General features: G+C 39.6%; 1 protein-coding gene and 1 pseudogene across 5 annotated transcripts in view; one reads left to right on the top strand and one right to left on the bottom strand.

Annotated features, from left to right (window-relative positions):
* The window catches only part of dbf4 (DBF4-CDC7 kinase regulatory subunit), a 41,866-nt gene extending 39,129 nt beyond the window's left edge, over positions 1–2,737 (top strand). For all 5 annotated transcript variants that reach the window (XM_087987347.1, XM_087987346.1, XM_087987348.1 and 2 more), the window contains one exon: positions 1,379–2,737. In XM_087987347.1, coding sequence (XP_087843473.1) covers positions 1,379–2,558 — 1,180 coding nt within the window. In that variant the 3' untranslated portion in view covers positions 2,559–2,737. The remainder of the gene's footprint in view (positions 1–1,378) is intronic.
* Positions 2,738–14,501: 11,764 nt separating this feature from the next.
* Positions 14,502–18,646, bottom strand: LOC148149963 (uncharacterized; annotated as a pseudogene).
* Positions 18,647–18,937: the final 291 nt, after the last annotated feature.

Below are 18,937 nucleotides of genomic sequence, written 5' to 3' on the forward strand. Positions count from 1 at the left end.
TACAGCAAACAACTAACCCAGTAGATTCTATGTTGATCTTTATTGCAAGGAGATTGGAGTATATGAATACAGAAATTTTGCTCCAATTGTAAAGGGCTTTGGTGAGACTGCATCTGGAGTACTGTACAGTTTTGGTTCCCATATTTAGGGGAAGATGCTTTTATATTGGAGGTAGTACAATAAAGATTCAAAAATTGGTGTTGGGGATGAGAAAGTTCTCCAACGATGAGATGCTGAGTATATTGGGGTCTTCATTTTCTGGAGATTAGAAGAATGAGGGGTAACTTCATTCAAATGCACCAGATACTAAAAGGACTTGACCAGTAGATACTCAAAGATTATATGGCTGAAAATCTAGAATGTGGACACAGTTTCAAGATGTTGATCATTTAGAACTGAGATAAGGAAATGTTTCTTCACGCAGAATTCTAAATCTTTAGAATTGTCCATTCCAGATGTTTGTAGATGCTGCATCATTGAATATATTTAAGGTTGAGAGCAGATAAGAAAATGGAACGTAAGTTGAAAATCCGTGACGATCATATTGAATGGCTGATCAGGCTCAAAGTGCCTCTTGCTCCAACTTATTATTAAGTTCTGATCGTGTTTCTTAGCCCTTTCATTGTATTTGTCTTTCTCCTCTGAAAAATGTTTACTGCATTAAAGATTGTATATAAATGCGATTTTTCATTCTAGGTTATGTCCTCTGTGGTTCCATAATCTCATACATATTAATCTCTTGGGATTCTTCATCAAACAGAATTTAATAATCCATTTAACATGATGGGAAGAGTAATTTTACAGAACGGAGTCTCTGGCAAGGAGCTTCTTTCACTCAACTCGGAAAGCTTGTGGTTAAAAATCCTGTCCCAAAATGACTGCCATTGTAATTTGTTCTTAGTCTTTATTTACGTTGACTGTTGTGAGAAAATACTTTTAACAGATTTTTCAATTGAATTTAGTGCTTAATGTGCCTATATGACCTTTAACTCGCTATAGATTTAATGTATAACAGTTTTTTTCCTGCCTACATTTGGTCTTTCTGTACTCATGTTTCTCTTTCTAATATTGGTTTTAGTTGCCAAAAAAAGAAAATGCTGGAGCAACGCTGATGTTATTCATCTTCTAAAGAGAAGATGCAGATTGCTTCAATTACCTTTATATGATTCTTTATTTAAAAGAGTTGAATTTATTGATATGTTTCAAATCAATCTATTTATCCACTGTGCCTTTCATAGTAGCAAATCAGATCAGTAAGTCTAGTGTGCCATTTTGTGATTAAATCCATAGTCTGTCACTTTTTATGAATATTTAATTGATTAAATAATTGGAAAACTTAATTCTCCTATTTTAACAAAAGTGTTTTGTTTATATTTAGGTCAAAGTGCAGTATTGGTGTACACACCAATGATTTCACCAAGATAAGTATTGCGGGAACATGTGAAGAATTTCGAAGACCATATAAGGAGCACATGGAAGGAAATAAATCTTCAATAATGTGCAACAGAAAGGATAATGAATATGTCAGTGGATGGGAAACTAAACCAAGTACTTTGTCTTTCCAAGGAAAAGAAATTGTTTCTTCAGGTATCCTAAATTCACCTAGCCAGATATTGCCTTTGTCTACACCAAGTCATGTTAGCATTTCTGAAATGCTGCTTCTATCCACTTCTGTTAACAACAAGTTCGTTGGGGAAGGAACACCTGCAGTTAATTTTGAAAATCAGAAGAAAGAAACAACTTGGCGTAGTTTATCTTTGTGCCAAGACAATGAAGGTGGTTCCATAATTTCAAACGTCGGTATGTCAGAACATTTGCATCAGCTTGGAAAGTTATCAGTTGATAAGTCTCCACCTGTCACTGAAGAATCATCATGTAAGCACCTGTTTGATCAGAATGTGTGTGAGATTAGACCACAACTAAATTCCGCTGTGTGTTCTGACAGTGATGAAAACAAAACAAGGCTACATATGTCATCCAAAAATAATTTGCAAAATAAGCGCAAAGAACTGGAAAGTCCAATCCTAAATGTTCCCAAACATTCTAGGGTAAATGATCATGATGCACATGAGACTACAGCAGCTCTTGTTGAATGTTCTTGCAGCCCTCTGCAGACACAATTGGCTTTTGATAAGGGAGGGAGTGAAGAATTGGTACATGAAAAAATAGCACCTTCGTTTAATATAGCTGCACATCAGAAAACTGAACTGGGTTCAATTTCTCGAACTATATTTTCTTCACCCTGTACAAAACTGCATCGAAAAGTGAGATTTTCAGCTATTTCTGGAAGAAATAAAAAGAAGGCTCAAGATCATAAAATGAAAATAAGTTCACTTGCAAAGGAGAGATGCTTAATTGAGGAAGGTGAAGCTTCCAACTTGCCATTGAAAAATTTACTGGAGTTATTTCAAACTAGTGAAAACAGTGGTTCAGAGTTTTCGGGCTTTACAGATCATTCGTCACAGAGAGTGTCAGGGATGTGGGGTAACCATCAGCCAGAGAACATCCTTTCACTATTTGCCCAATCATCATCGTTGTCATCTTTTCTTGGTTTCTAGTGCAATGCTTATTTGTTTAACGAATGACATGAAGGAACTACAATTTTATTCATGTTCTACTTTTACCATGGGTCTACTCTGGTTATATGTAGGTTTTTCAATTTGATGACTTTAATGTGTCTATTAGGACTGAAAATGAAAAATAAATGCTATCTACCTACCAACCACTTGAAGAACAATGAGCCCATTTTACCATTTTTTTCATTATTCTATATAACCATCTTGTTTTTAACCAATAACATGATCAATTTGACCTAAAATTTTGTCCTAGATACCCAACTTTGTCAGTAAAATTCAAAAATTATTATTTTTTTTATTTGTTCATGGGATGTGGGCAGCACTGTCATTTGTTACTCATTCCTGATTGCCTTAAAAAGGTGATGGTGAAATGCTGCTTCTGCCTTGCATTACACATAATTGCAAGGTTTTTTTAATAAAAGTGTATAGCCATTGCTGAATTAATTTAAATTCTTATCAATACAAAACTTTTAAATGCACCTATAGTTGCAATTGTTCTTGGTGTAAAAACACAACCTCAAAACATGGAATCAACAATTAATACAAAACTACAGAGGAATAAAGTGACTGAAGTTATAGGCAGTCCCTGGGTTACAAATGGTAGTATGTTTGTAGGCCAATTTGTGCACAAATCAGAATGCATTCAGGGCAGTATAATACATCCATTCATAAGCACAGCCAAATGTTCACATGTTGATCCTAAATATTAAAAATCAATATGGGACCATCTTCATATGAATGAGCGTTCTGAAGTCAGGAACTGCCTGTTAGCTTTTTCTTTCGTGACTTGGATCTGGATCTGATGGGACATCTGGGATCTGTGACTGATGAAAACCTTCTCAACTATATAGAGCTAGTTTGGTTAATAGCCAAATTCAGGCTCTGCCTGTGAAACGGCAATGCAAAGTTTGGCAATCTTACTTTAATGAAAAGCATAAGAGATGGGGATTTCAAATGCCACATTTATATTGTATGGAGCTCTTCTTTAAGACAGAATTGAGTGGCGCTCAGTTCTGAAGAAGGGTGATTGGACCTGAAACGTTAACTCTGATTTCTCTTCACCGATGCTGCCAGACCGGCTGAAATTTTCCAGAAATTTCTGTTTTTATTTGTAATTGAGTGACATTGTTACAATTGGATACACACTTAGTCTGAATGTAGCCTCTTACCTCAGAATATTGATGGTAACACTGGATCCTTAAAAATGCACAATGATCCATTCACAAAGCTAATATCCATGATTTGTGATCATTTAAAATTAATAAAGGTGGAACTGCTATTTAATCCCTTTGAAAGAGATGGCTTCCGCAGAAGTGCATGAAAAATAACAATTTTCATTTGGAGGTGCCGGTATTGGTCTGGGGTGTTCAAAATTAAAAATCACACAACACCAGGTTATAGTCCAACAGGTTTATTTGGTTGTCAACCGCCTGATGAAGGAACAGTGCTCTGAAAGCTAGTGCTTCCAAATAAACCTGTTGGATTACAACCTGGTGTTATGTGATTTTTAAGTTTTTCAATCTTTGTTTGTATACCCTCTTTTAACATGTAAATATAGCAAGATGCTTTACAGGAGGAATTATTAGAAAACGTTTGAAGTCAAATCTCAGAAGGAAGTTTTCGTATTGATAGCCAGGGAATCAGAGAGAAGGATTTAAAGGGACTTCTTAGGTGACAGATGGACAGTTTTAGGGAAGAAATTTCAGAACTTGGAGCCTAGATGGCACTAGGCTATAGAGGCTAGAATATTTCTTTTGAGCTACCAAATCTTAATCCGATTATTAATTTGAGCTCTGTTTTTGGGAGGAGAATAAAATCTAGCTCAAGTCCCTTTTGGTTGTTTCTTAGAAAACTGATTATTTAGTTCAACACAGTTCAATGTGAAAATATAATAATGAGGGAACTCACTAAGTTACCAGAGCTTGTATCCCATCAAAGGTGAAGTGAGAAACTGAGCAAAAAGATCTAAAGACAACAGGGTAAGTTGGTTGTACGCTGAGAATAATTTTTATGCTCTAACCTCTGCCATTAAGTGTATTTGTTTAAATAAACTGCACTCTATGCCTTGTGGCTATCCAGATTTTAAGTGTACTTCACTATATCTGAGTGAATTGCATTGTGCCCTTCAATTTTATGGTCCAAATAATAAATTCTTAAGATTGCTATAAAAACATCCAAGTACCAAAAATCAAAGATACTTTCAACTGTTGCTTCAACCAGAATAAAACATAATTTGGCACAAATTAAATTTAATGCAGGTAAAGCAATTGGAAATCCAATCATAACAATAGTTGTCTGACATCTGTTGAAAGTTGTGCTCTATTTATCACCAATCCTGTAATGCATTTGATTTATCTACTTTTTACTTAATGTAATTGAGTTATTCATGGTTACTTTAAACATGTTATTCATGTTTTTGAATTAGAATAAAATATTGGATATTTTAAAGCTGTAATACTAAATATTTTCAGCTCGTTGTGTAATTAACTAATTGACAGAAAAGTGACCACAGGACTCTATGTGCATTTAAATATTTCTCCAAAACGGTGTCAGCAATTATAAAGGATTGAATTTTTAAAATCTGTTTTCAGAATGGCTAATATCATCTACTTGGTTAACCATTTGCACCAAGTTCTCTAAATCTATAGAGAATGAAAGTATTTGGTAAGGGTTCTCTGGGATTTTGTATAGCAAGGTGAAAGCATGAATATTTTGTTTATTAACAAATGAGTATTAACACTCCTCTTTGCAGAAGAGCCCTACCTGAATGACAAGTGCAAGTACAGGTCTCTTAGTATGAAACAAACATTCTATTCAGTTTCTTACCTATATGAGGACTGGATCCCTTACAATATCTATAAAGCAAATTGTGATGTTAAAATCATCGGTAAGCATCATGTTGGAAGATGTCTCAATTTATTATTACATAAATTTGTCCAAATATAGTAGCTGTGAGCATTCTAATTTGTCAACCTATTTATATATTCTGTTCTGTTTTGTTCTGTATGCACCTACTTTGCTGCTTGGGCTGAAGGTTGATATCTGTTATAAAACTGATTTTTAAAAAATAAATTCGCTAATGGGATATTGCACTGCTGGCTGGGCTAGCATTGCCTACCCCTTTCCCTTGAGAATGTGCTGGTGAGCTACCATCTTGAGTGTCTGCAGTCCACTTGCTGTAAGGAGACCCACAATGCTGTTAAAACAATTGCAGGATTTTCACCCAGTGATACTGAAGAATGGTTATATATCTCCACATCAGGATGATGAGTGGCTTGGAGGGACTCGTGTAGGTGTTGGTATTCCCAACATATCTGCTGTGCTTTTCCTTCGGGATGGAAATGGTCGTGCGTTTGTAAGGTGCTATTGAAGGATATTTGGTTAATTTCTGCAGTGCATCTTGTAGATGCTGCACAGCCTAAATACTGAGTGACGGTGGTAGAGAGAATGCATGTTTGTGGACGTGGTGCCAGTTAAGCGTGTTGCTTTATTCTTGACAATGCAAAGTTTCTTGAGTGTTGGAGCTGTACTTGTCCACACAAATGTGGTGTATTCTATCACGATGAGAGCAAATAATAGTACAGCACAGGAACAGGCCCTTTGGCCCACTAAGATCATCCACACATGCCTTTCTGAACTAAAAGTTTTGCCTCTGTGTGGTCCATATTCCTGTATTCCCTGCCTATTCATGTACCTATCAAGATGCCTCTTAAACATTTCATTGTCATTGTATCCACCTCCACCACCACCTCTGGCAGCGTATTTCAGGTACTTACTACCCTCTGTGTAAAAACCTTCCTCATGCATCTCCTTTGAACTTACCTCCTTTTAATTTAATCCTATGTCCCATAGTAATTTAAATTTCTACCCTTTTAAAAAGACTCCGATTATCCATTCTATTCATGCTGTCATATAATTTTGTAAACTTCTATTAGGTCACCCCTCATTCTTGGATGTTCAAGCGAAAGTGAACCAAGTTTGTCCAATCTCTCTGTAGCTAATACCTCCAAACCAGGCAACATCCTGGTAAACCATTTCCGTACCCTTTCCAAACCCTCCATATGCTTCTGGTATTGTGATAACCAGAAGTGTACATATATTCAAAATGTGGCCTAACTGAAGTTCTGTGCAACATGACTTGTCAATTTTTATACGCTATGTCCTGACTGATGAAGCCAAGCATGTTAAATGCCATCTTGATCATCTCATTCACTTGGGTTGTCGCTTTCAGAGAGCTGCAGACTCCTGACTTGTGTCTTGTGGAAGGTGGGCAGGCTTTGGGGAATCAAGAGTTGTGATAGTTGCTGGAAGACTCCCATCCTCTGATTTGCTGTTGTAGCCGCAGTATTTATGTGGCTAGTCCAGTTCAGTTTCTAGTCAATGGCAACCCCCAGGATGTTGAAAGTTGTGGGTTTAGTCATGGTATCACCATGAATGTCAAAGGCACTGGAAATTGTCATTGCCTGGCGTTTGTGTGTCATTAATGTTACTTCCCACTTGTCAGCCTAGGCCTAGATATTGTGCAGGTCTTGCAGCATTTGGACATGGACTGCTTTTGTGTCTGAGGACTCCTGAATAGTACTGAATATTGTGTAATCATTGGTGACCTTGCCCACTTCTTACTTTTTAGTGGAGGGAATGTCAGTGATGAAGCATATGAAGCTGGTTGGATAGAGGACTCGATCTTGAGGAACTCATGCAGAGATGTCCTGGAACTGAGGTAACTGACCTCCAACAGCCATCTTCCTTTGTGTCAGATGATTCCAACCAATGGAGAGTTCTTTCCCCTAATTGCCATTGACTCCAGTTTTGCTAAGTCGTCTTGATGTCACACTTAGTTAAGTGTGGCTTGATGTCAAGGGGTGTCACATTCACCCGCACCTTCGGAATTCAGCTCTTTTCTCCAGGTTTGAACCAAAGCTAATGAAATTAGGATCTGAATGACCTTGGCAGAACCCAAAGCTGAGTGTCACTGAACAGGTTATCGCTGAACAGGTGCAGCTTGATAGCACTGTTGATAGCACCTTCCATCAATTTACTGATATTTGAGAGTGGACACATGGGATGGTGATTGACTGTGTTAGATTTGACCTGCTTTTTTGCGTACAGGACGTACCTTGGCAATTTTCCACATTGGCATTTGCCATCAATGTTTAGATGTACTGGAACAGCTTTGTTAAAGGTGTGGATGTTATGGAACATACATCTTCAACACTGTTATCAGACCCCTTTGTTTTTGCAGTATCCATTACATCCACCCATTTCTTGATATCATGTAAAGTGAATTGAATTTACTTGGCTGGCATCTGGGATGCTTCGATGGAATACCAATCATCCATTTGGCACTTCTGGCTGAAAATTGCGGTGAATGCTTCAGGCTTATCTTTTGCATTGATGTGCTGAGCTCCCCCAGTATTGAAGATGGAGATACTTGTGTAACCACCTCCGCTAGGGAGTTTATTGTCCACTACCATTCAACTTTGGATGTGGCCGGATTGCAGTGCTTAGATCTGATCCATTGTAATCACTTAAGTCTGTCCATCTAATCTTGCTGTTTATGCTTTTATGCAAGCAAAAAACCCTGTTTTGTAGCTCCACCAGGTTGACACTTCATTTTTAAGTATGCATGGTTCTACTCCAGTCATACCCTGCTGCATCATCATCGAGCCATAATTTATGTTGTGAATTTCTTGCAATTTTTAAAATAAAGGCTCCAACTTTGATTTATACATTTAAAATATTTTAAAATATCATTTTTGTGTTGGAAAGTACCTAAAGGACTTTTAAAATATTTGGTATTCTTAAACAAAAACCACAGTACTTTATTTCTTTGTGTATTGATAGTTGATTTGAAAACTAGCATGTTAAGGCAGTGCTGTTTTCTGGTATTTTTGATGTGTTGTAAATTTGTACACAAATATTTCTCTGACAGAATTTAAACAAAAATAAATGAACCCTGTCCCAAATGAAATGGATTTTTTTATCTTGGTTTGACTAAACCTTGAATAATTATTTATTTTGTGCTGAAGTTTGTATCTTTACTTAAACCTAGATGGCTGATCTCCAAGTGTTGATCAAATTGAGAATATGCAGAATGAAGACCTTGACTTCAAAAGCTGTTCGAACTAAGCTTCTCTCGATCTTTCTGCTGTAATTGTTTTTCTTTTCATGGTCACATGCTGAAGTTCATTCCATTATACTCTGAAAACAAACTTTTAAGCTTTTTATTTGCACGAGGCTTCAGCATTGACCCGTCTCCTGATCAGGTGTATCCCTTGAACTCTGGTTCTGTTCTAACTTTGAGTCTTTTATATTCACTTCTGTATTTCTCCCATATAGCATTTGAAAATCTTCCTGTATTTTCTTGATTCTTTGTTATATATGTAGAAAATTAAAATTTGCCACTTCTTTTGCTTTCTTGCATTAATAGTGACCTTGGTAGAAACCAACTCCTTAACCCAGTCAATCTATTAGCACTTTAAAGAGACCAGAAATTAAACAAGAAATTTAAAAATCTGAAAAACAAAATACACAGTTGCACATTTTGTTCCTTATAGTTCATGTAAATGAATGGTTTGCCATTGCCTTCCAAAGAGATCAAGGGTATTCTACTGCATTCCTAACTGGTGCCTTGTAGGAGTGGACAGAATTGAACCCATCTTGACTTTGAGCAGCAGTGAACAGCATCATTGTGAATTCCTCACTCTTAGCTTCCTGGAGGCCATCATTGACCAGAAACTAAACTAGCCACACAAATTGCAATGGAGTTCTACTGTTGTAGTGCTGGCATCCCTGTTTTTTTTTTATTCACTTCATGGGATGTGGGTATCGCTGGGTAGACCAGCATCCATTTCCCATTCTAAGTTGCTCTTGAAAAGATGGTAGTGAGCTGCCTTCTTGAGCCGCTGCAATCCATTTGGTGTAGGCAGACTACAATGCCATATGAGAAGGATTACAATATTTTGACCCAGTGACACTGAAAGAACAGCAATCTGTTTCCAAGTCTGGTGGTATATGACTTGGAGGGAACACTTGGCGACACGTACCTAACTAGTTACAGATCTTGCATTTCTAATGTGGCTGAACTGGTTGTGTATCAACTTGTAAATCCTTCCAATATACCTGATGTCAGGCCACAAGAATGGAAGTATATGCTGGTCAGCCACCCACCAGAAGGCAATTCAAATTGTCACAGTACTTCTACCACTAGCATAAGCAAATCCAACTGAAGACCATGGTCCAAACAGCAGAAAAAGGTGGAAAAAGGGCAATTTTAATGGTGTGATGAAAAGAACAGGTCAAGGGCTGGAAATTACATGGTGAGTACCTCATGTACAGACTTCCCCCAGGTATTGATTCACCAAATTCTGTCCACTGCCTACAAGGCACCAGTTAGGAATGCAGTAGAATACCCTTCATCTCTTTGGAAGGCAATGGCAAACCATTCATTTACATGAACAATAAGGAACAAAATGTGCAACTGTGTATTTTGTTTTGCAGATTTTTTAATTTCTTGTTTAATTTCTGGTCTCTTTAAAGTGCTAATAGATTGACTCTGTTTCAGACCTCTGGATCCACTCAAATGTCTTTGTTCTCAGCCTCAAACCATTGCTTCTTTTCTCCTCAGCTTTGTTCCACCTTCCTCTTCAATCCACCTATAAATATTCTACCTTCCCCAGCCCAAACTCCTCTCTACATTCTAATTCTTTCAAAATGTGAATTCAAGCTTTCTCATACCTAGGCTCTCATTTCTATCTCCTATTACCACTCATTTCAGCTCTACATGTTTTACTTGTATCCGTTTAGTTGTTACACTTCAAACCACCTCCTAGATGCCTCTAAGTCACCTCTCTGACCCATACGTTGCAGCCATCTTCCAGCACCAGTCCATGTATCCCTCATACTCTAACCTCACTCAATTCCATATGCACATACCTAAAACACGTTGACTAATAATTCACAAATAAGGAATAGCATTTAATCATTCTGAACTAAAGAATATTAATTCTAAGAAAGTTATTTCATGTTCTTTATGGGTATTCCTCTTCACCGTTGATCTTAGAGGTGGCGTACTGATACAAATGTCATTAGGGCTACCGATTTGCAATTTAAATTTGTTTTTCCATAAACTGTCATTGATTCAATTTGGTTGTTTATTTTTCAAAGCTGGCATGCCGATGCCATCTATTGGCCATATTGTGTATAGACTGTTTTCATATTATCTATTGAAGTCATGCGCCACTATTGCATTCAATGAATATTGATTGATTTTTTAAAAAAATATGGTGATGGCATGAGCAAAGTTTAAAAATAGAAAAGCATTTCTCAGGAAGCATTCAGTAAAATGGCATTTGGATGGCAGCATGGCTCAGTAGTTGGCACTACTGCCACACAGTACCAGGGACCCAGGTTCAATTCCAATCTTGGGTGAGTTTCTGTGTCCATACATTTTCCCCGTGTTTATGGGTTTCAGATGGGTAATCTGGTTTCTTCCCAAAGTCCAAACATGGGTAGGTTAGGTGGGTTGACTGTGGTAAAATGTGGGGTTATGGGGATAGAGTAGGGAACAGGGTCTGGATGGGATGCTGTTTAGAGGGTTGTTGCTGACTTGATGGCACAAATGACCTCTTTCCAAACTAGCAGGTTTTGAGAAGATTTGTTGAGGTTCTTGATATAGGTTTGCTTGCTGAACTGGAAGGTTCATTTTCAGACGTTTCGTCACCATACTGGGTAATGTCTTCAGTGAGCCTCCGGACAAAGCACTGCTGATGATTCCTGCTTTCTGTTTGTATGTTTGGGTTTCTTTGAGTTGGTGATGTCATTTCCTGTTCTTTTTCTCAGAGTACTAAATGGGGTCTAAGTCAATGTGTTTGTTGATAGCGTTCCTGTTGGAATTCTTGTGTGTGCCTTTGTTTGGCTTGTCCTGGGATGGAAGTGTTGTCCCAGTCGAAGTAGTGTTCTTCCTTATCTGTATGTAAGGATACTAGTGAGAGAAGATTATGTTGTTTTGTGGCTAGTTGATGTTCATATATGCTGGTAGCTGATTTTCTGCCTGTTTGTCCAATGTAGTGTTTTTAAACTGTTCTTGCATGGCATTTTGTAAAGGACATTATGTCTGTATAGGGGCTTTCAAGTTCATTAACTGCTGTTTTAGTGTGTTGATGGGTTTTTGGGCTACCATGATGCCAAGGGGTCTGAGTGGTCGAGCAGTCATTTCTGAGATGGCTTTGATGTAGGAGAGAGTGGCTAGATGTGTTTTGTCTGCTTGTTTGGGTTTGTTGCTGAGAAATCGGCGGACTGTGTTCATTGGATACCTGTTCTTTTTGAATACACGGTATAGGTGATTTTCCTCTGGGCTGCAGTGTGTGGTGGCTTGTTGAAATAATGATCTGATGCAGCTTCCTTTGTGGATGTTGGGATGATTGCTTTTGTAGTTCAATATTTGGTCTGTACGTGGTGTTCTCCTGAAACCCAAACATACAAATAGAAAGCAGGAATCATCAGCAGTGCTTCATCCGGAGGCTTGCTGAAGATGTTTCCCTAGTATGGTGATGAAACGTCTGAAAATGAATCTTCCAGCTCAGCGAGCAAACCTACATTCTCTTTCTAAACTTCGGGATTCTATGAAAATACAGTGTTTAAAATTCAATGATTCTTGTCAAGTTTTGAAAATTCAGAATGATCTCAATCAGTAATCTGCATAATATACCGTATTACTCAGGTACACAAACACATGCAAAGCATAATTTTGAAGAGGTATTCTGCCACTCTACTTGAGGCTTGAGGGCTCTGGGTCTGGACTCTTTGGAGTTTAGAAGGATGAGGGTGGTGGGATCTGTTTGAGTGTGAGGCCTAGATAGAATGGATGTGGAGAAGATATTTCTGCTAGTAGAAGAGCCTAGGATACGAGGGCACAGAGTCATAGTGAACGGACGACTATTTGGAACTGCACTGACAAAGAGTTTCTTCAGCGACCGGATGGTGAATCTATGGAACTTGTTGATGGTTGTGCAGGTCAAGTTATTGAGTGCATTTAAGACCATCATAGGTTCTGATTAGAAAGGGGATCAAAGGTCATGGGGAGAAGACAGGAAAATAGGGTTGAGAAATATATTAGCCACAATCAAAGCCAAATGGCCTAATTCTGCTCCTATGTCTTATTGCATTCATTGCAGGATAACCTTTTACAAGTCAGTCCTGTTCACTCATTCAGATCTTGAAATTGTGCTGTTCATTCAAAATCAATTTTTGCAATTGATGTAAAAAAAAATCCAGACTAATGGAAGAGGTTCATCTGAAAAATTTAAGTCTTGTAACATTTTTGCTCATGAGGTGTGGGCATAGGTAGCTGGCTAGCATTTCTTGCCCATCCCTAGTTGCCCTTGAGAAAGTGATGATGAACTGCTGCCTTCATGTGCTGAATTCCACATGCTGTAGGTTGAGCCACAATGTCTTCAGGAGGGAACTGCAGTATCTTGACCCAAAGACAGTGAAGGAACAGTGATAAATTTCTGTGTCAAGATAGTGAGTGGCTTGGAGGGGAACTTGCAGATGGTGGTGTTCCTATATATCTGCTGCCATTGTTCTACCATATGGATGTGGTCATGGGTTTGGAAAGTGCTGTGTGAGGATCTTTGGTGAATTTCTGCAGTGCATCTTGTAGATAGAACACACTACTGAACTTTTGTGGTGGAGGGAATAGATGCTTGTGGATGTGCAATGACGCGGGCTGCTTTGTTTTGGATGGCGTCAAACTTCTTGAGTGTTGTTGGAGTTGCACCCATTCAGACAAAGGGAGAATATTCCATCACACTCCTGACTTATGCCTTGTAAATGGTTGACAGGCTTTGGGGAGTCAGGAGGTGAGTTACTCTCTGCAGTATCCCTAGCTTCTGTCCTGTTTTTGTAGTTAATTGCGTTTATGTGGCAAATCCAGTTGAGTTTCTGGTCTATGTTACCTCTCAGGATGTTGATAGTGAGGGATTCAGTGATGGTAACACAATTGAATGATATGGGACAATGATTAGATTGCCTCTTATTGGAGGTGGTCATTGCTTGGCTTTTGTGTGGTACAAATGTCCTTTGCTTTTTGTCAGCCCAAGCCTGGATGTTGGCCAGATCTTGTTGCATTTGAACATCGATTGCTTCAGTATCTGAGGTGGCATACAGTGTTAGTGGTGGTAAGAACAGTGATTAGTTGAGTAAAGGTTCTATGAAATATTTGAAAGCTCACCTGCATATAAAGATGTAAAAACAGCTCTCAACAAGGGTAAAATAATTTTTTCTTAAACATTCAAACCCATTGTTTGTTGTAACTATGACTTCAGCTGCGTGGCACTTGCTGTTGAAACACCTTTTGCTCCACTTTTAAGAAGTAACTTAAAACCCTTTAACTCTTTGACCAAGTTTTGATCACCTTTTCTGATGAAAAATATTGTTTGTTAACACAATTGTGAAGTAGCTTAAGACATTTTACAATGTGCTTTATACATTCAAGTTTTGGCTGTTAACCATTTTAGCTGTGCTCTTATTGCATTCTCATCCAGGGGCAACTGTGTTCTGGGCTGAATGCAACACTAGCCATTAAAATTATGCTTATGGTAGTAATGTGTGTGTGTGTATATATATATATATATATATATATATATGCATTGATATCATTTTTAAAAATAAATAGAGCATATTGCATCAAATTTTACTTCATTGCCTTTCAAAATGAAGGCACAGGATTTGAGTTGACATTGCTGTTCATTTTGATAAATGCCAGTGACCTGAACTTGAAAGCCCATGTTGAAGACCAAAACCCAGTTTTGTCCTGCATTAAAAGTTTCTCCAAAAGTTTCCCCACTACAGGCACTAATTTTCTGACCTGTAGTTCCCAATTTTTCTTTTACCTTTTTAATATTATTGTAGGATTAAATTTCCTCATTCCTCATGGACAATTCCTTTATCTAAGGAGAATTGAAAAAGTGTGATCAGAGTATCCATGATTTCAATGTTTACTTTTCTCAGCAAGCTAAGATATATTACATCCAAATGAAGATAGTTCTGTTTAATGAAGTGCCAACTTATTTGAGCTCCTCTCTTTTTAAGTTAGACAATAGACAATAGGTGCAGGAGTAGGCCATTCTGCCCTTTGAGCCAGAACCACCATTCATGCTGATCATCCTCAATCAATGTCCTGTTCCTGCCTTATCCCCATAACCCTTGACTCCACTATCCTTAAGAGCTCTATCCAACTCTTTCTTGAAAGTATCCAGAGACTTGGCCTCCACAGCCTTCTGGGGCACAGCATTCCAGACACCCACCACTCTCTGGGTGAAGAAGTTTCTCCTCAACTCTGTTCTAAATGGCCTACTCCTTATTTTTAAACTGTGTCCTCTGGTTCAGGACTCACCCATCAGCAGAAACATGCTTCCTGCCTCCAGAGTGTCCAATCCTTTAATAATCTTATACGTCTCAATCAGGTCCCCTCTCAGCCTTCTAAACTCAAGGGTATACAAGCCCAGTCGCTCCAATCTTTCAACATAAGATAGTCCTGCCATTCCGGGAATTGACCCCGTGAACCTACGCTGCACTCCCTCAATAGCCAGAATGTCTTTCCTCAAATTTGGAGACCAAAACTATACACAATATTCCAGGTGCGGTCTCACCAGGGCCCTGTACAGCTGCAGAAGAATCTCTTTGCTTCTATACTCAATTCCTCTTGTTATGAAGGCCAGCATGCTATAAGTTTTCTTCATTGCCTGCTGTACCTGCATGCTTGCTTTCATTGACTGATGTACAAGAACACCTAGATCTCGTTGTACTGCCCCTTTATCTAACTTGACTCCATTTAGGTAGTAATCTGCCTTCCTGTTCTTACCACCAAAGTGGATAACCACACATTTATCCACATTAAACTGCATCTGCCATGCATCTGTCCACTCACCTAGCCTGTCCAGGTCACTCTGTAATCTCCTAAAATCCTCCTCACATTTCACCCTGCCACCCAGCTTTGTATCATTAGCAAATTTGCTAATATTACTTTTAATGCTATCATCTATATCATTAATGTATATTGTAAAAAGCTGCAGTCCCAGCACTGATCCCTGCGGTACCCCACTGGTCACAGCCTGCCATTCCGAAAGGGAGCCGTTTATCACTACACTTTGTTTCCTGTCAGCCAACCAATTTTCAATCCAAGTCAGTATTTTGCCCCAAATACCATGCACCCTAATTTTGCTCACTAACCTCCTATGTGGGACTTTATCAAAAGCTTTCTGAAAGCCCAGGTACACTACATCCACTGGATCTCCCTTGTCCATCTTCAGAATTACATCCTCAGAAAATTCCAAAAGATTAGTCAAGCATGATTTCCCCTTCATAAATCCATGCTGACTCTGACCTATCCTGTTACTACTATCCAGATGTGTTGTAATTTCATCCTTTATAATTGACTCTAGCATCTTTCCCACCACTGAGGTCAGACTAACTGGTCTATAATTCCGTGCTTTCTTTCTCCCTCCTTTTCTTAAAAAGTAGGACAACATTAGCCACCCTCCAATCCGCTGGAACTGATCCGGAATCTATAGAACATTGGAAAATGATCACCAATGCATCCACGATTTCTAGAGCCACCTCCTTCAGTACCCTGGGATGTAGACCATCAGGCCCCGGGGACTTATCAGCCTTCAGACCTAACAGTCTCTCCAACACCATTTCCTGGCAAATATAAATTCCCTTCAGTTCAGGTCCTTCAGCCACTAATAATTCTGGGAGATTGCTTGTGTCTTCCCCAGGGAACAAAGATCTTAAGTACCAATTCAACTCTTCTGCCATTTCTTTGTTCTCCGTAATATATTCACCCGTTTCTGTCTTCAAGGGCCCAATTTTAGTCTTAACCATTTTTTTGCCTTTCACATACCTAAAAAAGCTTTTACTATCCTCCTTTATATTTTTGGCCAGTTTACCTTCGTACCTCATTTTTTCTCTGCGTATTTCCTTTAGTTGTCCACTGTTGTTCTTCAAAAGCTTCCCAGTTCTCCATTTTCCCACTCATCTTTGCTATGTTATACTTTTTCTCTTTTGACTTTATATGTTTCTTAACATCTCTCGTCAGCCACGGCCATCCCTGCTTCCTCTTAGGATCTTTCTTCCTTTTTGGAATGAACTGATCCTGCATCTTCTGCATTATACCCAGAAATACCTGCCATTGTTGCTCCACTGCCATCCCTGCTAGGGTATTGCACCATTGAACTTTGGCCAGCTCCTCCCTCATAGCTCCATTGTTCCCTTTATTCAATTGAAATATTGTCACTTCCGATTGTACCCTCTCCCTTTCAAATTGCAGATTAAAGCTTATTGTATTATGGTCACTACTTCCCAATGGCTCCTTCACTTCGAGGTCCCTGATCAAATCCGGTTCGTTGTACAACACCAGATCCAGAATTGCCTTCTCCCTAGTAGGCTCCAGCACCAGCTGTTCTAAGAATCCATCTCAGAGGCACTCCACAAACTCCCTTTCTTGGTGTTCAGTACCATCCTGATTCTCCCAGTCTACCTGCATGTTGAAATCCCCCATAACAACTATAGTAATATCTTTCCGACAGGCCAATTTCAGCTCCTTATTCAACTGACACCCTACATCCAGACTTCTGTTTGGGGGCCTGTAGATAACCCCCATGAGAGTCTTTCTACCCTTAGAATTTCTCAGCTCTATCCATACTGACTCTACATCCTCTGATTCTCGGTCCCCCCGCGCAAGGGACTGAACATCATTCCTTACCAACAGGGCCATCCCACCCCCTCTGCCCGTCAGTCTGTCCTTATGATAGCACGTATAGCCTTGAATATTCATTTCCCAGGCCCTGTCCACTTGAAGCCACGTGTCCGTTATCCCCACAACATCGTAACTGCCAATTTCCAAATCAGCCTCAAGCTCATCCATCTTATTTCTAATGCTTTGTGCATTCATATATAGTATTTTTAATTTGTTACTGCCCTCACCCTTCCTATCAATCCCTATTTCACTCAACCTTGCGGCATGATCCCTTTTTGAGTTTTCTGCTCTTTTGATACCGTTGTCTATCTTGACTTCTCTTGTTCTAACTTTCCCTTCAATTTCCTTCTTAAACTTCCAGTTTGTCCCCTCCCCCCGCTATTTAGTTTAAACGCAGCTGTGTTGCAGTAGCAAACCTGCCTGCCAGAATGCTGGTTCCCCACCTATTAAGGTGCAACCTGTCCCTCTTGTATAATTTATCCTTACCACAAAACATACCCCAGTGATCCAAGAATTTAAATCCTTGCTTCCTGCACCAGTTCCCCAGCCACACATTCAAATCCATTATCTCCCTGTTCCTGGCCTCTCCAGCCCGAGGAACTGGAAGCAAACCGGAGATAACCACCCTGGACGTCTTGCTTTTCAGCTTTCTTCCGAGTTCTCTGAAGTCTCGCTGTAGAATGTCCCTCCTCTTCTTCCCGACATCATTTTGTGCCGACACTACCACCACCTCTGGCTCTTCACGTTTGCCCTTGAGGATTTCCTACACTCTGTCTGCGATGTCCTTAATCCTGGCACCAGGAAGGCAACACACCATCCTCAAATCCCACCTGTTGCCACAGAAACCCCGTTCAGTTCCTCTCACTATGGAGTCCCCTATTACCACGGCTCTGTGTGATGTCTGACTCCTCGGCTCTGCCTCCACGCCAATGTTTGATTGGCAGACCTGACTGCCTCGCGGACTGACACTGTCGTCTGTCTCTACTGTTTCCAAAAGATTCAACCTGTTCCTGACAGGTACCTCCACTGGGGTCTCTTGCACTTGTCTCCTCTCAGCCTTCCTCATCGTCTTCTCCCTTCTACTCTCTTCTGGTATGGTCGGTGTAATAACCTCGCTGAAGGTCCTGTCCAGAAAGATCTCGTTCTCTCGGATGAGCCTGAGGTCATCGAGTTTTTTCTTCGGTGCTGCAATATGCTCTGTCAGAAGTTGAACGTGTACACACTTTCCACAGTTATACGAGCCAGATACACCAGAGTCCTTGACCTCCCACATCATGCACGTAGCACACTGAATCAGCTTGGCAGTCATGTCTTCACCCTCTTCAACTGTGGCGTAATCACTTCACTCAACCTCCTTGTCGAAGACTCCAGAGCTAAAGACTCGCTCTTTTCTCAACAGAAACTTCCCTGGACCCCGTTTTTCTTTTGGTGCAAGTCTGCGGACTTTTAATTTAGGTTAGAGGAGGAGGGTAGGAGGGAGGCCCTACTGTGTAGGACCTGGGGTTTAGAACACAATCACTTAAATAACAATCACTCACCTTCCCAACTGCCTCTGCACTCCGACTTCACTTTCGCCCAGCTCCCACTGCTCTCTGCTGCA

The sequence above is a fragment of the Chiloscyllium plagiosum genome, unplaced genomic scaffold (assembly GCF_037043375.1).
Source record: "Chiloscyllium plagiosum isolate Xiang-an unplaced genomic scaffold, Cpla_swu_hap1 HiC_scaffold_5, whole genome shotgun sequence".
In the NCBI taxonomy this organism is placed as follows: Eukaryota; Metazoa; Chordata; class Chondrichthyes; order Orectolobiformes; family Hemiscylliidae; genus Chiloscyllium; species Chiloscyllium plagiosum.